The sequence below is a fragment of the Physeter macrocephalus genome, chromosome 14 (genome assembly GCF_002837175.3).
Source record: "Physeter macrocephalus isolate SW-GA chromosome 14, ASM283717v5, whole genome shotgun sequence".
NCBI lineage: Eukaryota > Metazoa > Chordata > Mammalia > Artiodactyla > Physeteridae > Physeter > Physeter macrocephalus.
This window is the reverse complement of record NC_041227.1, coordinates 114,489,759-114,515,265: the sequence shown is the minus strand read 5'-3', so window position 1 is coordinate 114,515,265 and position 25,507 is coordinate 114,489,759. Positions and strand designations below refer to the sequence as shown.

Sequence of the window (25,507 nt, the reverse complement as noted above, 5' to 3'; positions counted from 1 at the left end):
AATAAAGTTTACCATCTTAACCATTTTTAAGTGAAAAGCTCAGTAATGTTAAGTATATGCACATTGTTTTGCAACAAATCTCCAGGACTTTTTCATCTTGCAAAACTGAAATTATATTATTAACTCCCCATTTTCCCCTTTACAATCCCTGGCAACCACCTTTTTACTTTCTGATTCTATGAGTTTGTTTACTCTAGACAGTCTATGTTAGTAGAAGCATACTGTATTTGAATTGTCTTTTTGTAACTGGCTTATTTCACTTAGCATAATGTCTTGGGTTCATGCATGTTATAGCATGTGTCAGAATTTCCTTTTAAAGGCTGAATAATAATTCCATTATATTCGTTTGTTGATGGGCATTTGGTTTGCTTCCTTCCACCTTGTGACTATTGTTAATAGTGTTGCTGTGTACATGGGTGTACAAATACATCTTTGAGAAGTTGTTTTCAGTTCTTTTGGATATATACCCAGAAGTCAATTGCTGGATGATATAGTCTGAAAGCATTTTTGCATGTTTGTTGACGCTTTAGTTGGGATTTTTGCCTTTTCTTGGCTTTAAAGTGGACAAAGTAGGGAGGTCTAAGAAACCAAAGCAAACTGCAATTCTAATTGCTTGGAAAATGTAGTTCATTAGTCTTCTCCTGTATCTTACCACATTTGATCTAGATTTGTTTGAATTCTCTTAAATTTTATTTTTAATTTAAAAAAATATTTATTTATTTATTTGGCTGCATCGGGTCTTAGTTGAGGCATGTGGGATATTACTTGCGGCATGCGCAGTCTAGTTCCCTGACCAGGGATTGAAGCCGGGCCCCCTGCATTGGGAGCGTGGAGTGTTAGCCACTGGACCACCAGGGAAGTCCCTCTCTTAAATTTTAAATACAAGGAAGGGGGTTTTCCTAATGTGGGGGGGGGTTGTTTTGTTTTAACCATCTTTATTTCAATCCTGTGACCTACATTTTCCTGTCTGCTTCCTTCCTCAAGTCTTGTTAGTGAAGGTCATTTGGGGGATTAAAAGATTCAGGGCCTCCTTAGAGGGCAGGTCATATAGTAGACACTGGGGGCAAACTGTAGAGCCTTCATAGTCCCATTACTGTGTCAGGAAAACCTGCTTGATTGGTCCAGGGTTGTGTGGGTCCCTGAGGGAGTGAGAGGTTTTCTTTGAAGGGATAGTCTAGTAATCTTCATATATGTGGTTTATACTCTTCTCATTTTCTTTATTTTTATTCTTTTGCAGTCCGAAAGGCACTTTATTATGCAGGTGGTCTGTGAAGCCACACAGTGTCCAGATACAAGGGTAAGTGAGAGGTCATGTGAAAATTTTGTCTTCTACCTTTCCTAGGAAGTGCTAACTCTAGCATAGTAGTTTGAAATGTTGGAATCTGGTGACTTCAGAAATAGGTTTGACTAGTACTGTTACGAAATAAGAATTTTTCTTCCCTGAATTGGAGAAGAGGGAAGAATAGTCCTTGGAAAGCTAACATGATGGAAGTTGTCACCCTCTTAAAAAAGATTTAAGGGAGAAATGGTTTTTGATCAGCCTTGCTGTTTAATTGCTGTAGGTTGTTCAAGTGCTTGTTTTCCATTGTAGCCATTGAAACAGCTTTCCTATTGCAGTAACCTAAACCTTGACCCTTGAAGCCGGTGGGAGTAACATCCAGTCTGAGGGCGTTAGTGAGTTTAGTCCTGCCAGGGGTTCCACAGATATCTCTAAAGTAAAAAAGAAGGAAAGGAAATACACTTCAATTGACCCTATAGATTATTAACCCATTTGAGTGAAGTGGTTTTTTCCCTTTGTCAGATTGCATTGTTATTAAACTAAATAGTAAACTGTTTAATCTGATGTTTGCAAAAGGTACGAGTGGCTGCCTTACAGAATCTGGTGAAGATAATGTCCTTATATTATCAGTACATGGAGACATATATGGGTCCCGCTCTTTTTGCAGTAAGTATTTTTATTTTATGTAGTTGAGCATAGACCTAATTGCAAAAGTCCATTAGTTGCTGTTTCATCAGTTCTGTGATTTTTTATTTAATGTTGTGAAATCAAGGAAATTCCCTGAGTCTGCGTATTAGATTTAAGTTCATCAGCAGTGTTCCAAGAAAACTTGTGCTACCTTTGTACTAATAAGAAGAGTATATTTTAAAAATCTGTTTATTTTTCCTACCTTTCATTTCAGACCTAGCTTTCATAAATCTACATTTTTGAAAATAGAGTGTCTGTGGTTATAGGAGGGGTCGAACTTGAACCAGCACTTATTTGGGGCCTGGGGTGTCGTGTTTTCTCTCTTAAGATCACAATTGAAGCAATGAAAAGTGACATTGATGAGGTGGCCCTACAAGGGATAGAATTCTGGTCCAATGTCTGTGATGAGGAAATGGACTTGGCCATTGAAGCTTCAGAGGTGAGCCTGGGAGAGCTGTTATTCTGACTGGGCTTTGGGACTTACCTCTTTTTGTGGATATTTTTTTTCCTCTGGGAGAGCTTTATTATGACCGGGCGTAGAGGGTATCTCCATTTGTAGAGATTTTGGGTTTTCTGCTAGCCAAAGGCCCTCATGAGGGAGACAGATCAGGAATGAAGCATCTCCTGTTTTTACCAGTCAGGATTTGTTGAAAATACTAGTACTGTGACACAAGGGGGCAGCAGGAAGTCATATTTTAACCAGGTGACGTGTGATGCTGAATTATTTTCTTTTGGAAGGCCTAATGCAAGCATGGGATGTATAATTGATAGCTTACTAACTCTGGTGAAGGTATTAGATACGGAGAAAGGGGTTAATTCTGCACTCGCAAATTCGAATTCAAGCTTTGTTTCCAACCTTGATTGTCTTTATGTCCTACAAAAAGCACAATCTTTGGCATCTTTATGTAAACTTCATACATCTCTTCATCCAGAGGTCACTTAGTGAAAAAAGAATATAATTCTTAAGGTTGCCTTGGTCCTTTAAGGTAGATTATATGTATGGCCTAAAAGAATCTCATTGAAGTAGCCCAAAAATGAGCGCCTCCAAAGACCACACACACTGCATGTTACCATGTGCTCCATGTATTTCTGTACAGACCTGTGGGCAGCTCTCACTGTATGCCTTTAGTATCATAGCTTGTTTGCTGCTGTCCAGAATTTGCTTTATGTTTCTCCTCAGGCAGCAGAACAAGGACGGCCCCCTGAGCACACCAGCAAGTTTTATGCCAAGGGAGCACTACAGTACCTGGTTCCAATCCTCACACAGACACTAACTAAACAGGTGAGTTACCTTCCAGATCTAGCCAGGTGAGCTGTGAAGCCTTGTTAATGGTTGGTTTGCTGTGGAACAGTTGCCACGAAGGAACTCAGCAACTCTTGAACTAGTTGATGTTCCGTTATAGATGCCTCGGGAAGAGCTGAGCTGGATCTGTAAGATCCTCTAGGCTCTGAGTAGTTTGTGACAAAATAAATGTAGCAAGACTTCATGAGGGATGTGGGTTTAATGAGTAAGTAGAGAAATTATCTTATGAGAAGCGTATCTTGGTTGCCATTGTTCCCTTTTGGCTTCATGCATCACAGTTTTTCTCGCTATGGTATTTGGAAAGATTCTTTCTGTCACCTCATCTCTTCTGGTGCATGTGAAATATTATCAAAGAGCTGGCAGCGCTTTGAGGAAACAACGCTGTAACTTTGAGCACTGCAAAATTTCTTCATGCACAGGAATGTAATTTGTTTTTAAGGAAGTACATGACTCTTTTAGTATAGCAATCTTGAAAGATAAATAGAGATATACTTAGTTTGAAATGGACTGGGTGTTCCCTTAAATTTTCATCTCATCTTTTAGTTTTACAGTTGCTATTTTTCTATCTTTGACCTTAGTATTTTCACTTTGGTATATTTTTGTTGTGCTTTTCTCATTTGGGAACAAATCATTCTTTAGGTATATAATTTTCTGAAGTTGCATAAGCAGCCTGCCTTAAATTACTCTGGTGTGAACAGCCACAATAAGAAGGATATACCTTGAATTCTAATTTCAAGGGGAGATCTGAATGGAATCTTTTTTAACTTTTTATTGAAATAATAATTACTAGCACACCAGAACCACACTCCCCACCCCCATCCCCCCAGTGTCTTCTTCCTGGTCGTTAACTGCTCCCTCACTTTTAACTGCATAGATTTTGACTGATGTTGAACTTTATATAACTAGAATCATGTAGCATATATTATTTTGTTCTGCTTTTTACTTTATGTGTTCAAGATTCATCCTTATTGCATGTAGTTGGAGTTTGTTCATCTCATTGTATAGTGATAAGAAGTATCTTCCCTCTATCTGCATCTTGTTTAACAAAGGCTGTGCTGTGATGAATCTTTGTGGAAAGGACAAAGATATGAAGGTTTTATATTTTATTTACTTCCCCAAAGCTTAAGTTGTAATGATATTTGGGAGTAGTCAGAGGACCTTTTGAGTTAAAGTGATTCTTTGAACAAAAACTTAATTAGTGCCACATTCTTTGACTAGGATGAAAATGATGATGACGACGACTGGAACCCCTGCAAAGCGGCTGGGGTGTGCCTCATGCTCCTGGCCACCTGCTGTGAAGATGACATTGTCCCTCATGTCCTCCCCTTCATCAAAGAACACATCAAGAACCCTGATTGGCGGTACCGGGATGCAGCAGTGATGGCTTTCGGCTGTATCTTGGAAGGACCAGAGCCCAATCAGCTCAAACCACTAGTTATACAGGTGAAGCTGAGGGAGTTTGTGGGTGGAAAGTGGGATATTTATTGTTTATTTAAACTTTTTGCTTGAAGATTTGCCTTTATTTTAAGAACAAAGCTGTAAATAGTCATCCACAAAGGTTACCTCTAGTTAACTATTTGCTGTCAGTGAGGCATAAAATGTATTTCTTTTTTTATTACAAAAATCATATGACTTGAAAAATGCAGAAAAGGCCAAAAAGAAAAAGCTACCTTTAATCCCATTGCCCAGTGATAACATTATTAATTCTTGGTATTTATCCTTGAAGGTTTTTTCTGTGTGCATGTATATGCAACAGGATGGAGATCGTACTGTACAAATAGTTTTAAAACTTGTTTTTTTTTTCACGAAATGCTATATCATAAACAATTCTCCATAGTTTTTTTTTTTTAATAAATTTATTTATTTATTTTTGGCTGCATTGGGTCTGCGTTGCTACACGTGGGCTTTCTCTAGTTGCGGCGAGCAGGGGCTACTCTTCGTTGTGGTGCGCGGGCTTCTCATTGCGGTGGCTTCTCCTGTTGTGGTGCGTAGGATCTAGGCGCGTAGGCTTCAGTAGTTGTGGCTCGCGGGCTCTAGAGCACAGGCTCAGTAGTTGTGGCGCACGGGCTTAGTTGCTCCGCGATATGTGGGATCTTCCCAGACCAGGGATCGAACCCGTGTCCCCTACATTGGAAGGCGGATTCTCAACCACTGCACCACCAGGGAAGCCCAAGAGTACATTTTAATTGAGCTTAGTGTATATAGACCTCAGCCTTTTAGGAATAGCTAAATGCCATCACAGCTGCATCCTGGGATCTTTGCCTGAGTAATTCAGTAAAGATTGCTGAAAGTATTCGTACCAAACTCTTAATAAAACTCTATACTGGGATTTGGTGAAGAGAGGAGGACTTTTTCACTTTTCCAGTTACTTTTATTATATTGTTGGATATTTGATAAGCATGTCTTATAAAACGACAAAACCATCTTGATACTTTGAGTTAAATTCGAAACATCAGTATTTCCTCTTCTGAGGTATCAGTCAGCATGAACTTTAATCTTTGTTTTGCTTTGCCAATAACTTGTATTTTCAGGCTATGCCCACCTTAATAGAATTAATGAAAGACCCCAGTGTAGTTGTTCGAGACACAACTGCATGGACTGTGGGCAGAATCTGTGAACTGCTTCCCGAAGCTGCCATCAATGATGTCTACTTGACTCCCCTGCTGCAGTGTCTGATTGAGGGCCTCAGTGCTGAACCCAGAGTGGCTTCAAATGTGTGCTGGGTGAGGGATTTTCTTCCTGGTGAGATAAGGAGGTTGGCCAAGCCATTGGCAAGGAAGTAGGAGGTGTGGGAGAGAAATGGGTCTACCTCACTAGAAGGCTTTTTCTGAATAGCATCTCCTTTCTAATTTCTTCAATTAAAATGTGGGGGAGATGTGAGCTGCATGACCCAGTGGGAGCTGTTGTCTCATGGTGACTGGTTCCCGAGCCATTTAGAAGAGTCATGTTAACCCAGCGGGAAAACTATCTGGACTTGGTTTTTTTTCTTCAGTTGCCTGGGGACAAGAAATTTTGATTAAGGTAGAGAGTTGCTGGCTATGAAAAGTAACCATTGCTGAGAAGGGGGGGTGAGGGAAGGAAGGTAGGCAGCTCAGTGTTGAGTCAGTATAAGCTGAATGTAGTTTGTTAGGGACCTTTGGAGTTTGGGGGAGGAAGGTAAAATAAGGAAGGAGTGGGGCAAAAAGGCTTTCTGTGAATGGAAAGAGAAGAAATGAAGTGGCAGGCATTCGTGGTAGGTGAAAATACTCTGCTGCTTAGAGCGTTGTGCACAGATTATTAGGCAGGAGAAACAAAATATAAATATACATACATTTATTTAATTTTAAGGATAGCTGTACATGTTAAATTGTCTTGAGATGACCATGATAGGAAGAATTGGAGATTTCACTGCCATTGGTTTATTCTTAGATCAGTTGGAAAAGAACTCTGCCCAAGGTATCTTAAGGGAAAATGAGGTAATCCTGGAGTGGGGTTCTTTTCAAGTTTAATTAATATTTACTCTGTCTGGGTTTAAGGCTTTCTCCAGTCTGGCTGAAGCTGCTTATGAAGCTGCAGATGTAGCTGATGATCAGGAAGAACCAGCTACCTATTGCTTATCTTCTTCTTTTGAACTCATAGTTCAGAAGCTCCTGGAGACCACAGACAGGTAACTGATACTACACAGAAATGTGTGAAATGAATGGTGTCTTTGCATCCAACTCCTTTTGCCTCTTGTGTGGGGACTGTTTAACCTAATCATAGAAACATTGCAATAGGAGAAATTAAAAGAATCCTGTTCTAGATTGTTTAAATAAGAGTGAGAAAAGAAATGTAGACTTTTGACTACCTTAGAATTGTACAGTTTATAATTAAAGTCAGAAAATAGTCTCATTTCTCTACAGGTAGAGAGTAATTGACCTAGAGAGGTCCCTTCATTTTGCAGTGTCTACAGTTAATAGGAGTATTTGATTATGGTATAAGAGAGATAGTAGCTCTCATGAATTTAGTTGCCATACCAGATTACTAATCCCCATTTATGATATTGGGTGAGGAACTTGGCATTAAATACAGTTGTTTTATAAATGAGCTTTGGAAATGTAGTTTGAAGGGGTTATAAGTTGGGGACAACCTTTAATTATTGTGATTTTGTGTAAGCTATACCTAAAGCCGTGCTCAAAGGAAACCATTAGGAAGAGGGCTGGGTATCAATTCTCATGCTTAACTAGTTCATTTCTTCATCTCGCAGATGAATGAAGAAAATTGATATATCCTTATTTTTTCTTTTTTTCCGACCGCACTGCGCGGCTTGTGGGATCTTAGTTCCCCGACCAGGGGTTGAACCCCAGGTCCTTGGCAGTGAGAGTGCGGAGTCCTAACCGCTGGACTTCCAGGGAATTCCCAAGTTGTCTTTTTCATAGCTATTTGTGCAACCTCTTCAATTGTCCACATGGGTTCTTCAGCATTTTTAACTATTTTTCCTCCAATTTTAGCCCATTTCTAAAAGGGCCGTTCTAAAGCTTAACCAGGTCTGGAAACCATATTGAATGTAGTCATTGGCTCAGAGATTGAAAATTTGGTTCTAGGCTGTATTGTGTTTGCCAAACTCAGATCAGGTCTGCAACCATATCGGTTTCTGGGTTATTTTCAGTGAGAGAGTTTCTATATTATAATGACTTCTCTGTCCTTTCTCAGTTAAGGCTTTACGATTTTTGCTGTGTGTTCCTTACAGACCTGATGGACACCAGAACAACCTGAGGAGTTCTGCATATGAATCTCTAATGGAAATTGTGAAAAATAGTGCCAAGGATTGTTACCCTGCAGTTCAGAAAACGACTCTAGTCATCATGGAACGACTACAACAGGTGCTCCAGATGGAGGTGAGACTGAGGATGTTTCTGTTTCCTGGTGGGAAGGGTGTGGTACTTAACACAGAGCTCTAGTTTCAAGACTGTTCTCTTTTTTTCAGTGTTTAAGCATATATGTTCTCAGAAAGATATAAGGCTTATACAAAATACGTTGCAACTTAAAATTGTATTGCTTGCTACAGTTTATTCATACATGTGTAACACCATATATGTATATAAGCTTTTTATTTACTTCCCTGCACTAGCACCAGTAAAGATTATTTAATGGTCCTGGCAAACCCAGCAAAAATGGAAGCATTGAGGGAATTTAGAGCCCTTTCAGAAGGTGTTTATTCAGAACATGATCTTCTTTTTCTTGTAGTCACATATCCAGAGCACATCGGATAGGATCCAGTTCAATGACCTTCAGTCTTTACTCTGCGCAACTCTTCAGGTATGATGGTGCCTTATCACTTAATAGCTCCAGGGAAGGGAATCATATCTCAGGATGACAAGTTCATGTACACACAGAACTCTGAAGATGATGTTATAGATGATGATGGTCAGAAGCTCTTCTCAAAAGGCCTTAGTCTGATTGATTAGGAGAGTAATTTCCCATTTTCCTTTCTTGTCTGTCCATAAAAATGCAGTTTGTCTTTTGTACAATGTAGGGAAGGAAACTACTCCATTTGTGATGGTCCTCCCAGCTGTGCAGCTATTTTGTATTAGCAACTTTTAGTCTGGTTCTCATTGGGTTGTCCAAGTGTAGCCCAGTCAGATTTGGTTCCCAGCTGTGGTTCACGGAGCTAAAAATATAGCCTTGTGTTTTTACCATCATCTTTTGAAACAATTGCTGTTGGAAACTTTATTATAATTTATTTATAGTATTTGGTGTTCACAGTAGACTTTCTGAGGAGAGACTGGGAAAATTAAACTGTTAACTCCTTGCTTGTGACTGGAGTCATGGTGTGGCTGAGGAGCTATTCCCTTTTTTATCCAAGAACAGGAAAACCTTGGAACTTGTCTAGTGCTTAGGTGGGTACTAGGTTTTAGAATTGGGTGATGCTGACTAGGTCATCTTACCTATGACTCCCTTCTCTTTTTTTACTCCAAACTTAATTTTTTAAAACATGACTGTTAAGAGGTCTTTCCTGATCCAGTAACATTAGTTGAAACAAATAAAAGGGTAGGGAGGGAGGTTTGAGGAATATTGAATTGGGAAAAGTCAGATGGGCTTCAGTTTATCAAGACAATTTCTTGACCATCATCTGTAAGAGGGTTAGGCTATAGAAAGGGTTGCTCTTTTGTTTTATGAGTAAGAACTCTAATATGACATGTCCTTCTTCAAAGCTGAAATAATTTAACTGCCATTCCAGTACAACTAGATTACAGAGGCTGCTGACAAGGATTTGTCAGACTTAAACGAAACACAGAGGAGATGACTTTTTGCACCATGGAAGATCATCTTGTGTTTGTTCTGAATTGGGAAATAGATGGGATATTTAAATGTGTGTTTCATTGTAGATGATTTGCACTGTCAAAACTTCTGAGCATAAAAAGCCCCCCCCCCCATAAAAAAAGAATTCTAGGGACTTACTTGATTAAAAAAAAAAAAGTATGGTGTTCTGATTGAAGGGTTTGGAATCAACAGATTCTGAACTCTTATTCATTTCACAGAATGTTCTCCGGAAAGTGCAACATCAAGATGCTTTGCAGATCTCTGATGTGGTCATGGCTTCCCTGTTAAGGATGTTCCAAAGCACAGCTGGGTCTGGGGGAGTGCAAGAGGATGCCCTAATGGCAGTTAGCACACTGGTGGAAGGTCAGTGAGCCAAAATTGGGCAGGGAATGTCTTTAGAATGCAAGAGTATCAATGGCCATGAAGAATTTTTGACTGCAAAAAAGCATAGTCCCATCTTCTCACTTTTTGGGGTATCGAGTCAGTTCAGAGCTGGATTGAACATAAGTGTAAATTTGTGTATAACTGCCTTGCCACTCTCCTTGAAGTGAATGGGGAGCCAATTTGCAACTCAGATTGGCAACCTTTCTGGGGGTGGAGGGAACTGTTACCTACCTCATGTTCATCAGGTTCTTTTTTCCCCTAAAGTCTACTTGCTTTATTGAGGTTTGGCTCCTGTAAACGATGGAGGAAGTAAAGGTTTCTATTTTCTTTCTTGGCACTTGGTACCTTCTGGTTTGGGTTGTAATGCTTTGGATTCAGGTTGATGCAATATGGTGCCTGGTATGGAATGGAATGAAACATCGAGTTCTAGGAATTAATTGATTTTCTGGGTGTTACATGTCTAACTATGCAGAATTGCTTTGGGGAAGCCATATCTGACTTAAGGCTCCTTGAAAGGCCTTTAAAAGCACATTAAAGAGCACTTCAGAAACCTGGAATGCTTCTTCAGTGGTGGTCTGTAAGGTGTTTTGTTTTGTTTTGTTTAAGCATTATTTATTTATTTATTTATTTATTTATTTATTTATTTATTGGCTGCGTTGGGTCTTCGTTGATGCGTGGGGGCCACTCCTCACCGCGGTGCGGGCTTTCCACTGCGATGGCCTCTCCTGCTGCAGAGCATGGGCTCTACAGTGAGGCGCGTAGGCCCAGCAGCTGTGGCGCACGGGCCCAGCCACTCCACGGCATGCGGGATCCTCCCGGACCAGGGCCTGAACCCTTGTTCCCTGCATTGGCAGGCGGATTCCCAACCACTGCGCCACCAGGGAAGCCCTGTAAGGTGTATTACTAAGGCAGACCCATTTCTAGCATAAGGAGCCTATGTGCAACTGGTCTGGCAACATGTGATTACCCTGGCAGGGCACAGAAGTTGATTTTGGTTCCTGGAGTGGCTGATTTGGATATGAAACCCAGACAGCTTTTCTTGACTGGCTTATTAAGTAAGTCCTTGATGGAATTGGCTAGAGACCAAGCTGGCTTCCAGGAGTTCCCTGGTCTAGTGGTTAGAGTTCGGCGCTTTCACTGCCGTGGCCCAGGTTCAATCCCTGGTTGGAACTGAGATCCTACAAGCCGCCCGGCGAGGCCAAAAAAATAGCTGGCTTCCAAAGAGGACGTGTTATAATCAGATGAAGAGGTGGACAAGAGGAAATATCGCTAGCTCAGGCAATTCATAATTAACCTTGACATTCCTTGAGGGCCATACCACTTGGTAGTTTCAGCCAGAGTGAAATCCCACTCTGTGGAGATTTGGCATTATCTCCAGGGTATAAGAGTTAGTCCCTTCCAGCAGTTATGAATTTGGCTTGTCCAAGGCAGCCCTAAGTCTTTGTGATAGAATCTGTAATTAACTCACATTCTACCTAACTTTTGACTGGAGTGCATACATTTTGGGAGAGCTAGGATGGTTATTTTTGTTCACTTCTGTGATATCCTGTGGTGCTAATAGTTTGTTTCTTTACAGTGTTGGGTGGTGAATTCTTAAAGTACATGGAGGCCTTTAAACCCTTCCTGGGCATTGGATTGAAAAATTATGCTGAGTACCAGGTAAGCTATGCTTTTCACAATAATACATTTATATGCTCATTTATACTTGGTGTAGTCATTGTAGTACAAAAGTCTGGATCCTGTAGCCCAGGTAGTATTTCCCTGTGTATCACCCCAAGGGTTGAGCTACTTTGTTGCCCTGAGTGTCTGAACTAGAAATAGTCAGTGAAAAACAGGATATTAGACACATCAGAGTAGCACCCTAAGAAGGGGTTTGGTTTGGTTTTGTTTTCAATAAACCATCCGCCTCTCCCACCACCATCCCTGGTGAATATTGTCTTTTCTGTCCTTTCTTAATGATAGCTTACACAGTCCTAGTTCTCTTCCTGCCACATTGGTTGTTTAAAAATGAACTAATCTGAGAGAGGAAGGGTCTTTTCTTCTTTGACTCTAGGTTCAAGTGATAAAGGACTAGTAGCTAGGTAAAGAATCATGCCTTACCCCTGCAGACAGCCTTTTCTGTTCTAGAGGTCATTTTCTTGATTCTTTGCAGGTTTGTTTGGCGGCTGTGGGCTTAGTGGGAGACTTATGCCGTGCCCTGCAATCCAACATCTTACCTTTCTGTGATGAGGTGATGCAGCTCTTACTGGAGAACTTGGGGGTGAGTGTCTATACATACAATCTAATTTACCATTGGTTAGAAAGATGGTTAAACATCAAGATCCGTGACAGGGAATGTATATGTCCCAGAATGTTGGCTGTGGGCTTATGAAGGGAATTGTTCGTTTTCACAAGATGATTCTAACCTAAGGATGTGAAGTTAATTAAAGGAACGTATGGTCAGTGCATGGAACTTGAGTGGGGCAGGTGGGGACCAGTAAAGTACAAAGGAAAAGTAAATATATAATCTCTCTATCTAGAGGTAAGCATTGCTAATTTTTGTGCATGTCCCTTAAGGTCTATACCAAGCATATCGGTAGTTGCTTATTTTAAAAAGCTTTTTGAATCTCTGGACAGAACTAACTTTTTTTTTTTCTCCTTGTCAGAATGAAAATGTCCACAGGTCTGTGAAGCCACAGATTCTGTCAGTGTTTGGTGATATTGCCCTTGCTATTGGTGGCGAGTTTAAAAAATATCTAGAGGTTGTATTGAATACTCTTCAGCAGGCCTCCCAAGCCCAGGTGGACAAGGTAAGTTTAAAGCTATCTTTAAGTCCAGCCCTGACTGGAGGAGCAGGACTTTTGACAAATATACAACTAAAGGCCATCAGTATGATGGAGATTCTGTTCTTTTTCTCTTACAGTCAGACTATGACATGGTGGATTATCTGAATGAGCTAAGGGAAGGCTGCTTGGAAGCCTATACTGGAATTGTCCAGGGATTGAAGGGAGACCAGGAGAACGTACACCGTTGAGTATACAACCCAGTTGACTTAGTCCATTGTGCACTTAGCCAAATGGGCTGTGTGTTCATTGTGTAGTTTACTTGTAAACTAACACCTATTGCTTAAAAGAAGGGGAGAAGGAGAAACAGTGCTCTAATGAAGGGAGTACCTTTGGGGGAGGATATAGACTATTATTTCTGATCCCTGCTTCTTCAGCTACCTTGCTTCACATTTCTTCAGCATGGCAAGGGATGGGATCCAGCAGGGCTGTTGCTGCTGGTTGCATATGTACCAACCCTGAGTGGAAGTCCCTAACCCCCACCGTGCATCTGAATTGAAGGATTGGGGGGATTAGATTTCCTCTGTCACCTGATGTTTTTGTTATTGATTGGGGAAATATTTGTACTTCACTCCTTTGATATTACAGGCTTTAGAGGAAAGGTTCCATTTGTGCTTCTACAGATATATATATCTGCTTATAAGAATAGGAGTATTTGCCTCTTCTGTTGACTGGGAAGAATGACATCTTAATCTGAGGAAGAATAATTTGGTATAATTGTATGCAACTAGTTCTCCAGCCCAAAACTTGCCTGATGGGAGGAGAGTATTTGGGAATTTTGAAACAGGGTGTAGTCCTGCCAAATGTGGGACAACCTCATCAGACCTCTTTCTTTTATAGCGGATGTGATGCTGGTACAACCCAGAGTAGAATTTATTCTGTCTTTCATTGACCACATTGCTGGAGATGAGGATCATACAGACGGAGTAGTAGCTTGTGCTGCTGGACTGATCGGGTAGGTTATACCCTGCTTCTGATAGCTGAATAGAACGTGTCACGGAAAATGAGAAGACGTGTAATAAAGAATATTGAGAGTAGCCTGGATGGCAATTACCCACCTTTCTGGCACAGAGGGGATTTCTTTCTTTAATAGAACCCATCATATCCTGTTTTGAGTTCTCAGGTAATAATTCATTCCAGAATTTAGCTCTAATCTCATTTCAGACCCTCCAGATTTCTAATTTCTCCCCACCAAACCCTATGAAGTGAGCTCTCAGAGGTATAGCAGCAGCATCAGATCTATGTCCATCCCATATTCTGATGTTGGTCAACAAATTGCCTCTGTTTAGCCTCCTCTACTGAGGGTTTCTGAGGTATCATTAGAAGAAAGAACATTGGTTTTGAGCAGCTCACAGACCTGGAGTCTGGGCTTCCCTGGTGGCGCAATGGTTGAGAATCTGCCTGCCGATGCAGGGGACGCGGGTTCATGCCCCCCACATGCCGCGGAGCGGCTGGGCCCGTGAGCCATGGCCGCTGAGCCTGTGCGTCCGGAGCCTGTGCTCCACGGCAGGAGAGGCCACAACAGTGAGAGGCCTGCGTACCGCAAAAAAAAAGACCTGGAGTCTAGTTCTGATTTTACCATGAATTAGCTGTGGAACCTTGGGTAAGTTAGTCTACTTTTTTAGACCTCATTTTTTTTAATCTGTTGAGGGCAGGTGTTAGACTTACTTACCTTTAAAATTTCTTCCAGCTTTAAAAAGTAGGTAAATACCAAGAAACCTATAGCTAGCTTAGCACTCGTTCAGAAGGTTCTAAATATGATCTTGTTGTAGGGCCAGGAGCCCATTTTCAGGTGTGTTTACTTTGCACAGGGACTTGTGTACAGCATTTGGGAAGGATGTACTGAAATTAGTAGAAGCTAGGCCAATGATCCATGAACTGTTAACTGAAGGACGGAGATCGAAGACTAACAAAGCAAAAACCCTTGCTACATGGGCAACAAAAGAACTGAGGAAACTGAAGAACCAAGCTTGGTAAGAGCTTGTCTCCACTGCCCTCTTTCTTCTACTTTCTTGGGGAGGAGGTACATTTTCTTTAGACTGTTCTGACAAGGGCTTTCTTTAGGTGTTTTGTTTTGTACTCTTTCCCATATAGTGCTTCTGAGCCAGGCCTTTGTTCCTCAGCCTGTACTAGTGGAAGGGTCAGGCGGCCAATCTTTCCTTGAGCCAAATTTTTGGTTCTTCATGGTGATAAAGAACAGAACTTACATAACTAGAATTCACTGAAGTCCCCAAATCATTTTGGACCTTAATAAAGTCATCGATAACGGCCTTTTCCCAAAATTCTCTTTCTACTCTTTATTTCTTTTCTCATGTTCTTTTCTTTCTTTACTGCAGTGCTTTAAGACATTGCTTTCTTTTACAGAAGATACCCAAAGTCGGAGTTGTCTGACCTCTGCTTTGAAATGTAGTTTTAATTTATTTTCCTCTCACTTAGTTATCTTACACCACAGATCTCAGTAAAATTGGCTATTTTGAGTTTTATCTTTTCAGTTTCCCACCCTTCGTAAGTGCTAATGAGAGCAGGTAGATGGCACATAGGAAAATAATAAAAATAATCAGTCCTTGAAAAGTTGACAAATTCCATTCAGGTCTATAAGCACTTAATTGTAGGAATCAGAGAGGTGTTTGGCTCTACTGGCTATATGGGATCTCAAAAATTGACCTTTTTTCCAATCTGTTTTTAGATCTGTTACCATTGGGATGATAACCTGAGACCCCCACTGGAAATCTCCAATCTTTTGAAAAACCCGGAAGTGAGGAGTGTGCACGGATGCTGAATGTTTGGGAATGAGAGGATGAGTGAGTGAGGCTTGAAAACACACCACATTGAAAATCCTGCCACAGCAGCAGCTGCAGCCATCAACAGCAGCGCTGTTAGTGAGCTAAGTAATCACTGACTTCGTAGAAAACCATAATGTCGGCCATCTTGGAAAAGAGAAAAATGGTGGATTACTTGCTTTAAAAAAAAAAAAAGAAAGCTCTCTCTTCCCAGGAGAGGCTAGAACTAGCTTTTCTGTCTTTTGGCCGGTGCCGAGTGGAATGACTAGTTTGTGGGAGAGGAGGAGGGACTGGGTTCAGCTGTGGTGCTTTGTTGTAAAAGGCATCCTGGCCTTTGCTACTGATGAGAAAGATGGAGCCTGGGTCTCAAGCCCACCTTTGGTGTACCTTTGCCACGTGGTACTGGTACTGTATGCGTGCTGGCTGAAAGGAGGGTGAGGGATTCTTTACAGTCTGAGAATGAGTGTGTGTGAGTGAGGCGGTATCCACATTCTCAACTTCAAGTCATTGCAGTTTCTTTTTCCCAGAAAAAAAGGGGTTAGGATGTTGCATTTCATGAAACTAACTGAAGTTCTGTCTACTGATGCAGCACAAGAGATATAAGAGAAAAAAAAGGAAAGACGCTCTTAGGTTTTGATTTTTGGGGTTTTTTCTTTTTTTTTTTTTTTTTTTTTTTTTTTTTAATTCTAGGGAAAACACTGACGAATGGTCAGAGCTCTCACCCTGATTTTTTCATCAAGGCGCCTTTCCTAATAATATGGTTCAACTGTGAATGTAGAAGTGGGGGGGGGGGGGACTCTGGAGTTAGAGGATATAGAAAAAATAAAAATACAATTATTACAAATAAAGAATGCAGACTTCAAAAAAAAAGAAAGCCACAACCCAAACAAACCAAAATTTAAATGCTCATAATTGGCAGCACAAAAGAAAAGTTCTCTCCTGACATGTATCTTGGCAGTCTGAACGCCCCCAGAAAATTGTGCCAAAGAGTTTAGAAAACAAACATACCATAAAAGTAAACACACACAAACAACAAATTTCAGGTAACTCTTTTGGATTGCAAACAAGGATAAATTTAATGTTTAAACAATCTGATAAAATAACCATTTGGAAACTGCTTGGCCTTCTGTTCTCTTTTATTTGATTGATTATAATGCGGTATTGGTCTCTTGCTGCACTTCAAAACCAAGTAATCAAAACAAAGGAATATATGTGTGTGTGTGTATATATATATATATATATATATATATACACACATATATATATATGCTAGAACTCTTGTGATGAAAATGGCACTTGAAAAAGGTTATATTTTTCCACTGAAGTTGAAGATTAATAAAATGGTGTCAAAACATTCCCCTGGTCACACGCTGTAATATTTTTTTTAAAGTGTGATGTGCTATGATAATGATAAATCAGACTTAATTATTTTCCCTTTTACAAGGAAACAGGGCACCCAGAATTTTGGTTTTAGACTTTTTCAGCAATAAGGAGGGATGTTGGTAAGCTTTGATCCCCTTTTGGTTTTGCCGTTATTAGGAGTTTTTGCTGGCATTTTGAATATGCTGCTTTCAAAAGCACCAAGAAGGATTTTTAAATTGCTTCCAGGTATTTGGAGGATTAAAAAACAAGACCTTAATTTCCCACTTTCATTTCCATTCTAGCAAAAAATATGGGCTTACATGTTTCTCTTTGCCAACTCCCTGTTCAAGCCTTCCATTCATAAGTGGGATTGGCTCAGTTTTGCCCACCCATACGGCAGCATCTCTAATAGCTCTTGTACAGGGTATCAGATATTGTGCCTTTTGGTGCCAGGTTCAAAGTCAAGTGCCGATCTATGAACCAGTGTACAAAAAAAAAATCCAGGTGTTTGAAGGAAAGACACTCCATTGTGAATAAAGAGCTCACACCAGCTCCTGAGCCCTCTGAAGAGACCTGGCCCTATAATGCCTTGTTTAAATTTTAGTTGTTCTTGAGGGAAAGGGTGATAATACTAACCATTCCTGATAAGGGTTGGTCAGGGCTTAGGGAGGGGGCAGGAATATTGGGGAGAAAAAAAAATCTGATCATTCCTCAGTGCTACCCATTTCTGTCCTGTGTGGGCTGCTTAGCTAGACAGCAGGAGAATAAAGTACACCGAGAACCATAATGAAAAGAAAACCCGTGTGTTTTGTCATGTTTTGTTCCAGGGAAGCAGTTGACAAGTGCTGTTACTAATGCTTTCTCCCAGATCCACTCAGTGATGGAGAGGAGGAAAATGGGCTGGTTGGACTGTGGTCTTGGTGCCTCGCAGTTACTCTGCACTGGTTATGCATTTATTGCCCTCTTTTCTAGTTACCTTTGGCTAGTGGGTCTTCCCACTAGGTATTTGTCCTTAATTGTACCACCTAAGGCAAATGGATGCAAAATGCATTCTGCCCACTCACTGTCTGGGCCTTCCCCACTCTAGTCTGCACATTCCTTCAAGAATGTAGTTACCGTCTGGTAAGATGTCAGTGCAAATGTGAAGAAAATAGGCATTGGACTAGGCTTTGGTTTGCCACAAGTGGCAGCTGCCTGTATCAATTACATTTATTAATTTTGCTTTTCATTTTCCCAGTTCCTCTCAGCTCCCCTGTTGAAATGTTGAGATTTTGGCTGTCAGAGGCAACTGCAACATTGCCTTACGGACTTGTGGAGGAGGGGAACTGCTCAGTGTAGTGTTTTCATTTTCAGAACCAAGTAATCTAGTCACTCATATATAAGAAGTGTGTCAGTCCAACTTTAAGAAACAAATCCAAATCCAAACTCCATCATCCGCTTTTGACAGCATCTTGGATTTTGAAACAACTTCAGTCTGTAATTGGCATTCAGAATGCCCTTGGCATGCCAGTCTGTGATGGCAGTAAAGACCTGTTAAAACACTTGAGCCCAACTTTATTAACCAAAACTGATACCACCACCTTTATCTTCTAAATAAAGTCCGCTTTATTTTTATTTTCAACATTTTGCCGCTTCATTTTTGGTTCCAGATGGTGTCACCTCCTTGGAGGTGAAATGAGTTGTTTGAAAGAAGCTGGTGCGTGTGGTGATAGATGTGTGAGTTGGGGAGAGGAAGGACACATCTGTCTTAAAAATTAACTCTACGTAGTACAATGGGAAATGAATGAAAGTTTTCTACAAATGAGGTAGTGAAAAATGACTCTGTGGAGGAGGTTTCCTGTCCAGAGAGATCTGAAACTGCTGGAGATTGTCCTCTGTCTTGTGCATATTTTTCAGGCTAATGATCTGGTCTGTTTAATGGCTTATCCAAAGGTTGGATTTTTACTTAGTTTGCAGCGTGTATTTAATTTCTACTTCCACTTTTCCCCCCCCTAGAGACTTGTAGAGGATAGAACACTGACTTGAGATTAAGAAACTGGGTCCTTGCCTTCACCCTGCTGTTTATTAGTGCAGTGAGATGCCTGCAGGCTACTTGATGAAAAAATGCACTTTCTTAGTTTATGTTGGGCAAGTAAAATGAGGGCAGACCTTCATTTTCCTACCTTAGCCTCCATGTGGCCTTTCACCATTTCTAATTGCACACCCCTGCAGTAAGAAATTTTTGATCATGCGTACCCCCATGTGTTGATAAATTATATACCTGTACTACTGTACCCATATATTGTGTAATAAGACACAAAAATAGATAATTAAAAAGCAATTATATGAAAATAAATATAAATAGGAGTTCTAATATTTTCTTTCTATACCCAAATTTGGAGATTACTGGGTTATAGAGGGTAACTTGTAATTCTTGACTAGACTGCGTTAAATATTTCTCCATTGAAGGTATACTTAGAGGAAAGAATGGTATCGGTTCATTATCAAATGGTAAGGAAGAACTGCTGCTCCTAAGAATTTTTTTTCCAGCAGTCCTGGTAATTCCCCATTCCCGTATACCCGCCTCCTCAACAAACACTGAAAAAGGACATACAGTACAAGGCTACAGTTCCACCTGGCCTCATCAAGGACTCCAGCTTGACCTGTCTGATGTGAAAAACAGTAAACACTGAGAAGATTTTATGTTTTATTATATCTTAATTCCCACAGCAACCTTAACAGTCAGATTTCCGTATAGGGGAATATATATAGGAATGAGCAGAAAGATGAATTTATCAGACCAAGGTCACATGGAGCTCGAATTCAAACCCAGTTCTGTCATACCAAAACCCAAGCTTTCCTCACCTTTGTCCTAGACAGATGCTGTTGGTATCTTAGTAATACAAAACAAGGATCCATGCTGCACATATTTATGCTATGCCATCCATTTCCTTCACAGCACTGTCTAAAGGTATATTTGTTGCTTATTTATTGCCAGTTTTCCCAACTAGTCTGAAAGCTCCCAAATTTGGTGACCTTGACTGTCTTTTCCCAGCTTACAGCAGTGCCTGACATACAGTAGACCCTCAGTAAGTATTTGTTGAACTAATGACATGTCGAGTTCAGGGAGTTTCTGAAATGGCATCACTTAGCCTTTGAGGGGCAGAGCATCCAGAAACCTGGGAATGGCAGAGCCTCAAGACACTTGGGCTCCTAACTCATACCCTCCTCGTTTGCTGGATGACTTCAGGCTAGCCTCTTAACCTTGGGTTAACTGGAGGAATGGGAACAGGATTAGTCAATAATTAGACATACAGTGTTGATTTTATGCACTTACCAGATGCCAGGCTTGTAATAAGCATCTAATATAGAATAATGAAAGTAACCCTCATCAACCTTTTAACAAAAGCACCATTTTAGTCCCAGTTGACAGATGAGGAAGGAGAAGCACAGAAGGGGCAAGAATCTTGCCAGAAGTCACGTGGGCTAGCCAAGCAGTCCCGACTCCATAGGCTGTGCTTGTCCTGCTGGGCTGTTGCAGACTGTGTGCTATGCAGGGTTAGAGGATGAGCAGATGAGCCTCTGCTCCCAGCAAGCTTCCAGGTAACAAGCAGGGAGAGCCCTGGATGAAGGGGCTGTGGAATTAAATGGCAAAGTCATTTTGCGGTAATTCTATAGTGAGGTCCATTGTTAACCTTTGTCAACTATCAGACTCAATTCAAGGGTTGGTGGGAGGTGGCATATTTCCCTAAAGCCAACTTTCCTCCCAACTGGGATGTGAATCATCTCCCTGCACTTCTGCTTCATCTTCCCTCTGAGCTAGAAGCTTTTGGGAACCAGGGCGGGGGGGCAGGGTGGATGTTGGTGCCTGGTGGCCCAAAAGGCCACAGGCTGCTGAGTAAGCTCCACGTCTGAATTACCCCTGCGCTGTCAGCCGACCCTGGGCAGCGCAGCACGGGTAGGAGGCCTGAGATGATTCCTCTCCCAGGTGCTCCTAAGCCGTAAGTTCCTGAGCTTAGCTGTGTGTGTGTGAAACATACCTTCTTGTTTGAAAGCAAAGTACATCTCAGCTTTGGTGCCCAGCCTGAGCTCTGGATGCAGAGGGGCAGCCTATCACCATCCTGAGGAAAAGAATTAAGACATGGCTTCGGGGCTTCCCTGGTGGCGCAGTGGTTAAGAATCCACCTGCCAATGCAGGGGACACTGGTTCAAGCCCTGACCCGGGAACATCACACATGCCTCGGAGCAACTACGCCCGTGCACCACAACTACTGGGCCTGCACTCTAGAATCCGTGTGCCACAACTACTGAGCCCGCGAGCCACAACTACTGAAGCCCACACGACTAGACCTGGTGCTCCACAGCAAGAGAAGCCACTGCAATAAGAAGCCCGCACACTGCAACAAAGAGTAGCTCCCTGCTTGCGCAACTAGAGAAAGCCCGCACACAGCAATGAAGACCCAATGCAGCCAAAAATAAATACATTTTAAAAAAAATTCAATACAGGCATACCTCAGAGATACTGCAGGTTCCATTGCAGACCACCACAATAAAGTGAATATCTCGATAAAGTGAGTCATGCCAATTTTTTGGTTGGCCCTGTGCATAGAAAAGTTATATTTAGGGACTTCCCTGGCAGTCCAGTGGTTAAGACTCCACGCTTCCAACGCAGGGGGCCCCAGGTTCAATCCCTGGTCAGGGAACTAAGATCCTACATGCCCCGTGGTGTGGCCAAATTAAAAAAAAAAAAAAAAGGTATATTTACCATAGTCTTATTAAGTGTGCAAAAGCAGTATGTGTAAAAAAACAATGTACATACCTTAATTTTAAAATAATGCTGTTGGGGGACTTCCCTCGTGGTCCAGTGGCTAAGACTCTGCACTCCCAATGCAGGGGGCCCAGATTCGATCCCTGGTCAGGGAACTAGATCCCACATGCTGCAACTAAGAGTTCGCATGCCACAACTAAAGACTCCGCGTGCCACAACTAAAACCCAGAGCAGCCAAATAGATAAATATTTTTAAAAAAATAATGCTGTTGGAAAAATGGTCCCAATAGACTTGCACAACGTAGGGTTGCCACAAAATTTCCATTTGTAAAAAAACCTAGGGGTAAGACGGGAATAAAGACACAGACCTACTAGAGCATGAACTTGATATGGGGAGGGGGAAGGGTAAGCTGTGACAAAGTGAGAGAGGGGCATGGACATATATACACTACCAAACGTAAAACAGATAGCTAGTGGGAAGCAGCCACATAGCACAGGGAGATCAGCTCGGTGGTTTGTGACCACCTAGAGGGATGGGATAGGGAGGGTGGGAGGGAGGGAGATGCAAGAGGGAAGAGATATGGGAACATATGTGTATGTGTAACTGATTCACTTTGTTATAAAGCAGAAACTAACACACCACTGTAAAGCGATTATACTCCAATAAAGATGTTAAAAAACAACACAAAACAAAAACCACGCAGTATCTGAGAAGTGCAATAAAGCGAAGCACAATAAAACAAGGTATGCCTGTAGACTGATTTTTAGTTGTTTGGGAGAGAGCAGAAATGAACATAGTCGTGGAGAATATGAAGCACAAATAGTTATAAACTTTCCACCCAAACCTCGCAAATTTGATTGGAGGATGTGCATTACCTCCACAGGAATTGGAGGATCTGGGGAAGGAATGAGACTTTCCACCACTGCCCAAACCTCTGATTTGATGGAAGACTAGCAGCTACAGTTGGAATCCCAGGATGGTTCCGCAGCAAACCCTAATTTTCTAGGATCTAGAACTGAAGGGCTAAGGTGCATTGTCACACGTGTCTAATCAATTTTTCTGCCGACCTGATTCTATCTGAGTCATCTGCGTTTTATTTTGATTCAATTTTTTGCCAGCTGCTAACACCACCTCCTACTCTTTTCAGGCAAGAATGGGACAGGAAGGTTAAAGTGTTTCTCCAAAGCAAGGGTCCTGGGAGTGGGAAACAGTCTCCCCCTGATGGTTTCCAAGGAGGAAACATGCAGGGGTGACTTGGCTCCTGCTTCTGCACTGTCTCTCCTACCAGTAACTACTGGAGGCAGGTCCTCTCACAGCACCTGTGAATGCCATTTACAAATGTCGCACAACTTGAGCCTGACCAGCTGTCCACCACATTCCCTCTTCTCCTCTCACTTCCCTCTACCACCCTTCCCCTTTCACCAGGACCCTGGGTTTTACCTTTTTCTGTCTCTATCATGATGAGCCCTGATAATATCATGGGTTCTTAGAAGGAATTCAGACCAATCTCCAGTTTTCTCAGATGAAGAAACAGGCCTACAGAGGTGAGAGTAACTTATCCAAAGTTACACAACTTCATTCACTTATTCATTCAACCAGGAACACTCCTTCCTACCCTTTAAGATTTAGCTTAAACATTACCTCATCAGAGAGAACTTCTCTACTTTATCTAAAGCAGATACCCCGCTCCAATTCTTCCCTATTGTTGCCCCTTGTGTCTTTTTCCTTTTTATCACAATTTATAATTGTTTCATTTATTAATCTCTTTTTTTGTCTGACTCCTCTACTAGAACATAAGCTCCAAGAGGGCAGGAGATACATGTTTATCCTTCAGAGACATGCTCATCACTGTATTCTCAGCATCCAGCACATAATAGGTGTTCAAGAAATCTTTGTTGAATAAGTAAGTGTATAGAGAGCAGATACTATCTGGGCACCTAGGGCTATGAAGACAGATGGGATACAGTTTCTGTTCTCAAAACTGTCTGTCCAATATGAGCAACAGAACCAGAAAACAGGGAGAATGCAATGAGATCAGGTCTAGATTCCAGGGAGGTATTTTGGGGGCACCTGAACCAGGCATAATCTCTGTTGGACTTCTGCTACCAACTGCTTAGAATCCTAGATAAACCACTGGGCTGTGCCCGGCTGGGTGACTCAGGCTTGTACCCTGAGCAGCCTAGCAGCATCAGGACCTGACAACTCATCCTGTAGAGTGTGTGCTTAGACGGTACCTGGACCCATTACCCTTTTCAGTGAGGGAAGGCTTGCCAGTCAGTTTCAGGCCAGTTGATGGCCAAATCCACACTCATTGAGGCCTCAGAGACAGCCCCACTACCTTTAAGCCCAGCCTCCAATCTTTTGCCTGGTCTTCTAAGTTTTAGAGGAGAACCGGTGCAGCCTTAAGGGAGATGACACCTGTGCGTAGCCTTTATATCTAAAGGGCAGGTGGGTTGTCCCACACGGCTCAGAGAAAGCTAGTGTTCTGGACTGTAAAAGGCTAGCAGGAGCAACTGGAAGGGAACCCAGCAGGAGGAGGAGGAGGAGGAAGGGAGCCAGTGAGAATCCCTTTCTTTGAAAATAAAGAGTACACAGGCCCTGCTGGCTCTCCTAGGAGGAGAAGCTCACCCTCCAGCCCAATCTTCTCCCTACAGTGGGACAAAATGGGAGCTGCTGCTTCTCAAAGCTCACAGCAAGCAAGAAACCTTTTCTCCTGCCCCTTCCAGATTCACCACCCACCTCCTCCAGGAGTCAAAAAGATAGGCTCAGGTTCCCAGCAGCCTGAACCCTCTCTCCAGATGGGAGGCTTCAAGCTAAATTCTGAGCCTACCAAAAGCCCCCTCCTTAGCCTATACTCTCTTTCCAGGGTTGGCTTGTTAGGGGTTAGCCAGAGTCCTCCAGAGTTTCCCTTGATCATTCCCTACCTGCATCCAGGCTGACCATGCCTCTGCCCATGGTTTTTTAATACATCAGGGAATAACCAAAATGACTTATTAACACCCCCTGAGGATTCACAGAGCACCTTTAGTTCTGATCCCCATTCCTCTCCCACGGTTGCCCAGGTCAGGAATTAACTCCAATTTAATTCAGAGAGGTTAAGTAACTTGCCCAAGGTCACACAGTGGGAAAGTGGCAAAAACTTGTGACTCCTGCCCAGCAGTTTGGCAGGTGCTCAAATAATCTCTGTGGAAGGGTGAAATCTGTTGTTTGTTCATTTCGCTGGCTTGTGGGTGCGTCTGTGTGTTGGGGGGAGGGGATTGTGTGTGGGAGAGGAAAGCTGTCCCCCTTCCTAATGAACTTTGATCTTCTTAGCTCACTCTCACTTCCATAGAAGTTACTGATTTAACTCTAATCTCTCCGACTGGACCCTAAGGTCATTGTATTCATTATCATTGCAATGCCCCCTCTCCCAAGAGCTATGAAGAGTAGGTCTAATATTTTCCTTCTCAAAAGATCAAAGACCAAAACAATCCAAATAAAGAACCTCACTTTCCCCAAAACATACAGCCCCAAAGCAAATTCCAAAGCACCTCCTGAGCCCCGGCGCTGTCCGCAGACTCCCCCACACACGCCGCCACGCCACACTGCGCTGGGAGGCGTCGGGGAGGGGGCGCGGAGCGTGGGCCGCGCAGCAGGGAGCTGGTGGGCGCCGGGCGCGCTGCCAGGCGGGGCCGCACGCCGGGGGCCGGCCGCCCCTCGCCACGTGGTGGTGGCCGCGGCGGGGTCCGGGGCGCCTTCCCAGCCGGAGAAACCCGGAGCAGCCGGGGCGGTGGGGGGAGGAAGGGGAGGAGGCGGCGGCGGCGGCGGCGGCGGCGGCGGCGGCGGCGGAGGAGGAGGAGCGGGGCGGGAGCGAGGGAGGG

General features: G+C 42.4%; 2 protein-coding genes across 2 annotated transcripts in view; one reads left to right on the top strand and one right to left on the bottom strand.

The window, feature by feature from the left end:
• The window catches only part of KPNB1 (karyopherin subunit beta 1), a 19,522-nt gene extending 1,002 nt beyond the window's left edge, over positions 1-18,520 (top strand). Inside the window, exons 2-18 of the mRNA XM_028498751.2 lie at positions 1,168-1,297; positions 1,856-1,945; positions 2,295-2,405; positions 3,147-3,248; positions 4,488-4,712; positions 5,801-5,992; positions 6,785-6,915; positions 7,978-8,125; positions 8,475-8,546; positions 9,770-9,914; positions 11,512-11,594; positions 12,088-12,195; positions 12,581-12,724; positions 12,838-12,943; positions 13,598-13,712; positions 14,569-14,730; positions 15,444-18,520. Coding sequence (XP_028354552.2) covers positions 1,168-1,297; positions 1,856-1,945; positions 2,295-2,405; positions 3,147-3,248; positions 4,488-4,712; positions 5,801-5,992; positions 6,785-6,915; positions 7,978-8,125; positions 8,475-8,546; positions 9,770-9,914; positions 11,512-11,594; positions 12,088-12,195; positions 12,581-12,724; positions 12,838-12,943; positions 13,598-13,712; positions 14,569-14,730; position 15,444 — 2,065 coding nt within the window. The 3' untranslated portion in view covers positions 15,445-18,520. The remainder of the gene's footprint in view (positions 1-1,167; positions 1,298-1,855; positions 1,946-2,294; positions 2,406-3,146; positions 3,249-4,487; positions 4,713-5,800; positions 5,993-6,784; positions 6,916-7,977; positions 8,126-8,474; positions 8,547-9,769; positions 9,915-11,511; positions 11,595-12,087; positions 12,196-12,580; positions 12,725-12,837; positions 12,944-13,597; positions 13,713-14,568; positions 14,731-15,443) is intronic.
• Positions 18,521-19,425: 905 nt separating this feature from the next.
• Positions 19,426-25,507, bottom strand: part of LOC102992661 (translation initiation factor IF-2-like) — a 7,415-nt gene continuing 1,333 nt past the window's right edge. Inside the window, exons 3-5 of the mRNA XM_028498107.2 lie at positions 21,391-21,477; positions 20,919-20,999; positions 19,426-20,513 (exon numbers count right to left, since the gene is read on the bottom strand). Of these exons, the coding sequence (XP_028353908.1) occupies positions 20,295-20,513; positions 20,919-20,999; positions 21,391-21,477 (387 nt within the window). The 3' untranslated portion in view covers positions 19,426-20,294. The remainder of the gene's footprint in view (positions 20,514-20,918; positions 21,000-21,390; positions 21,478-25,507) is intronic.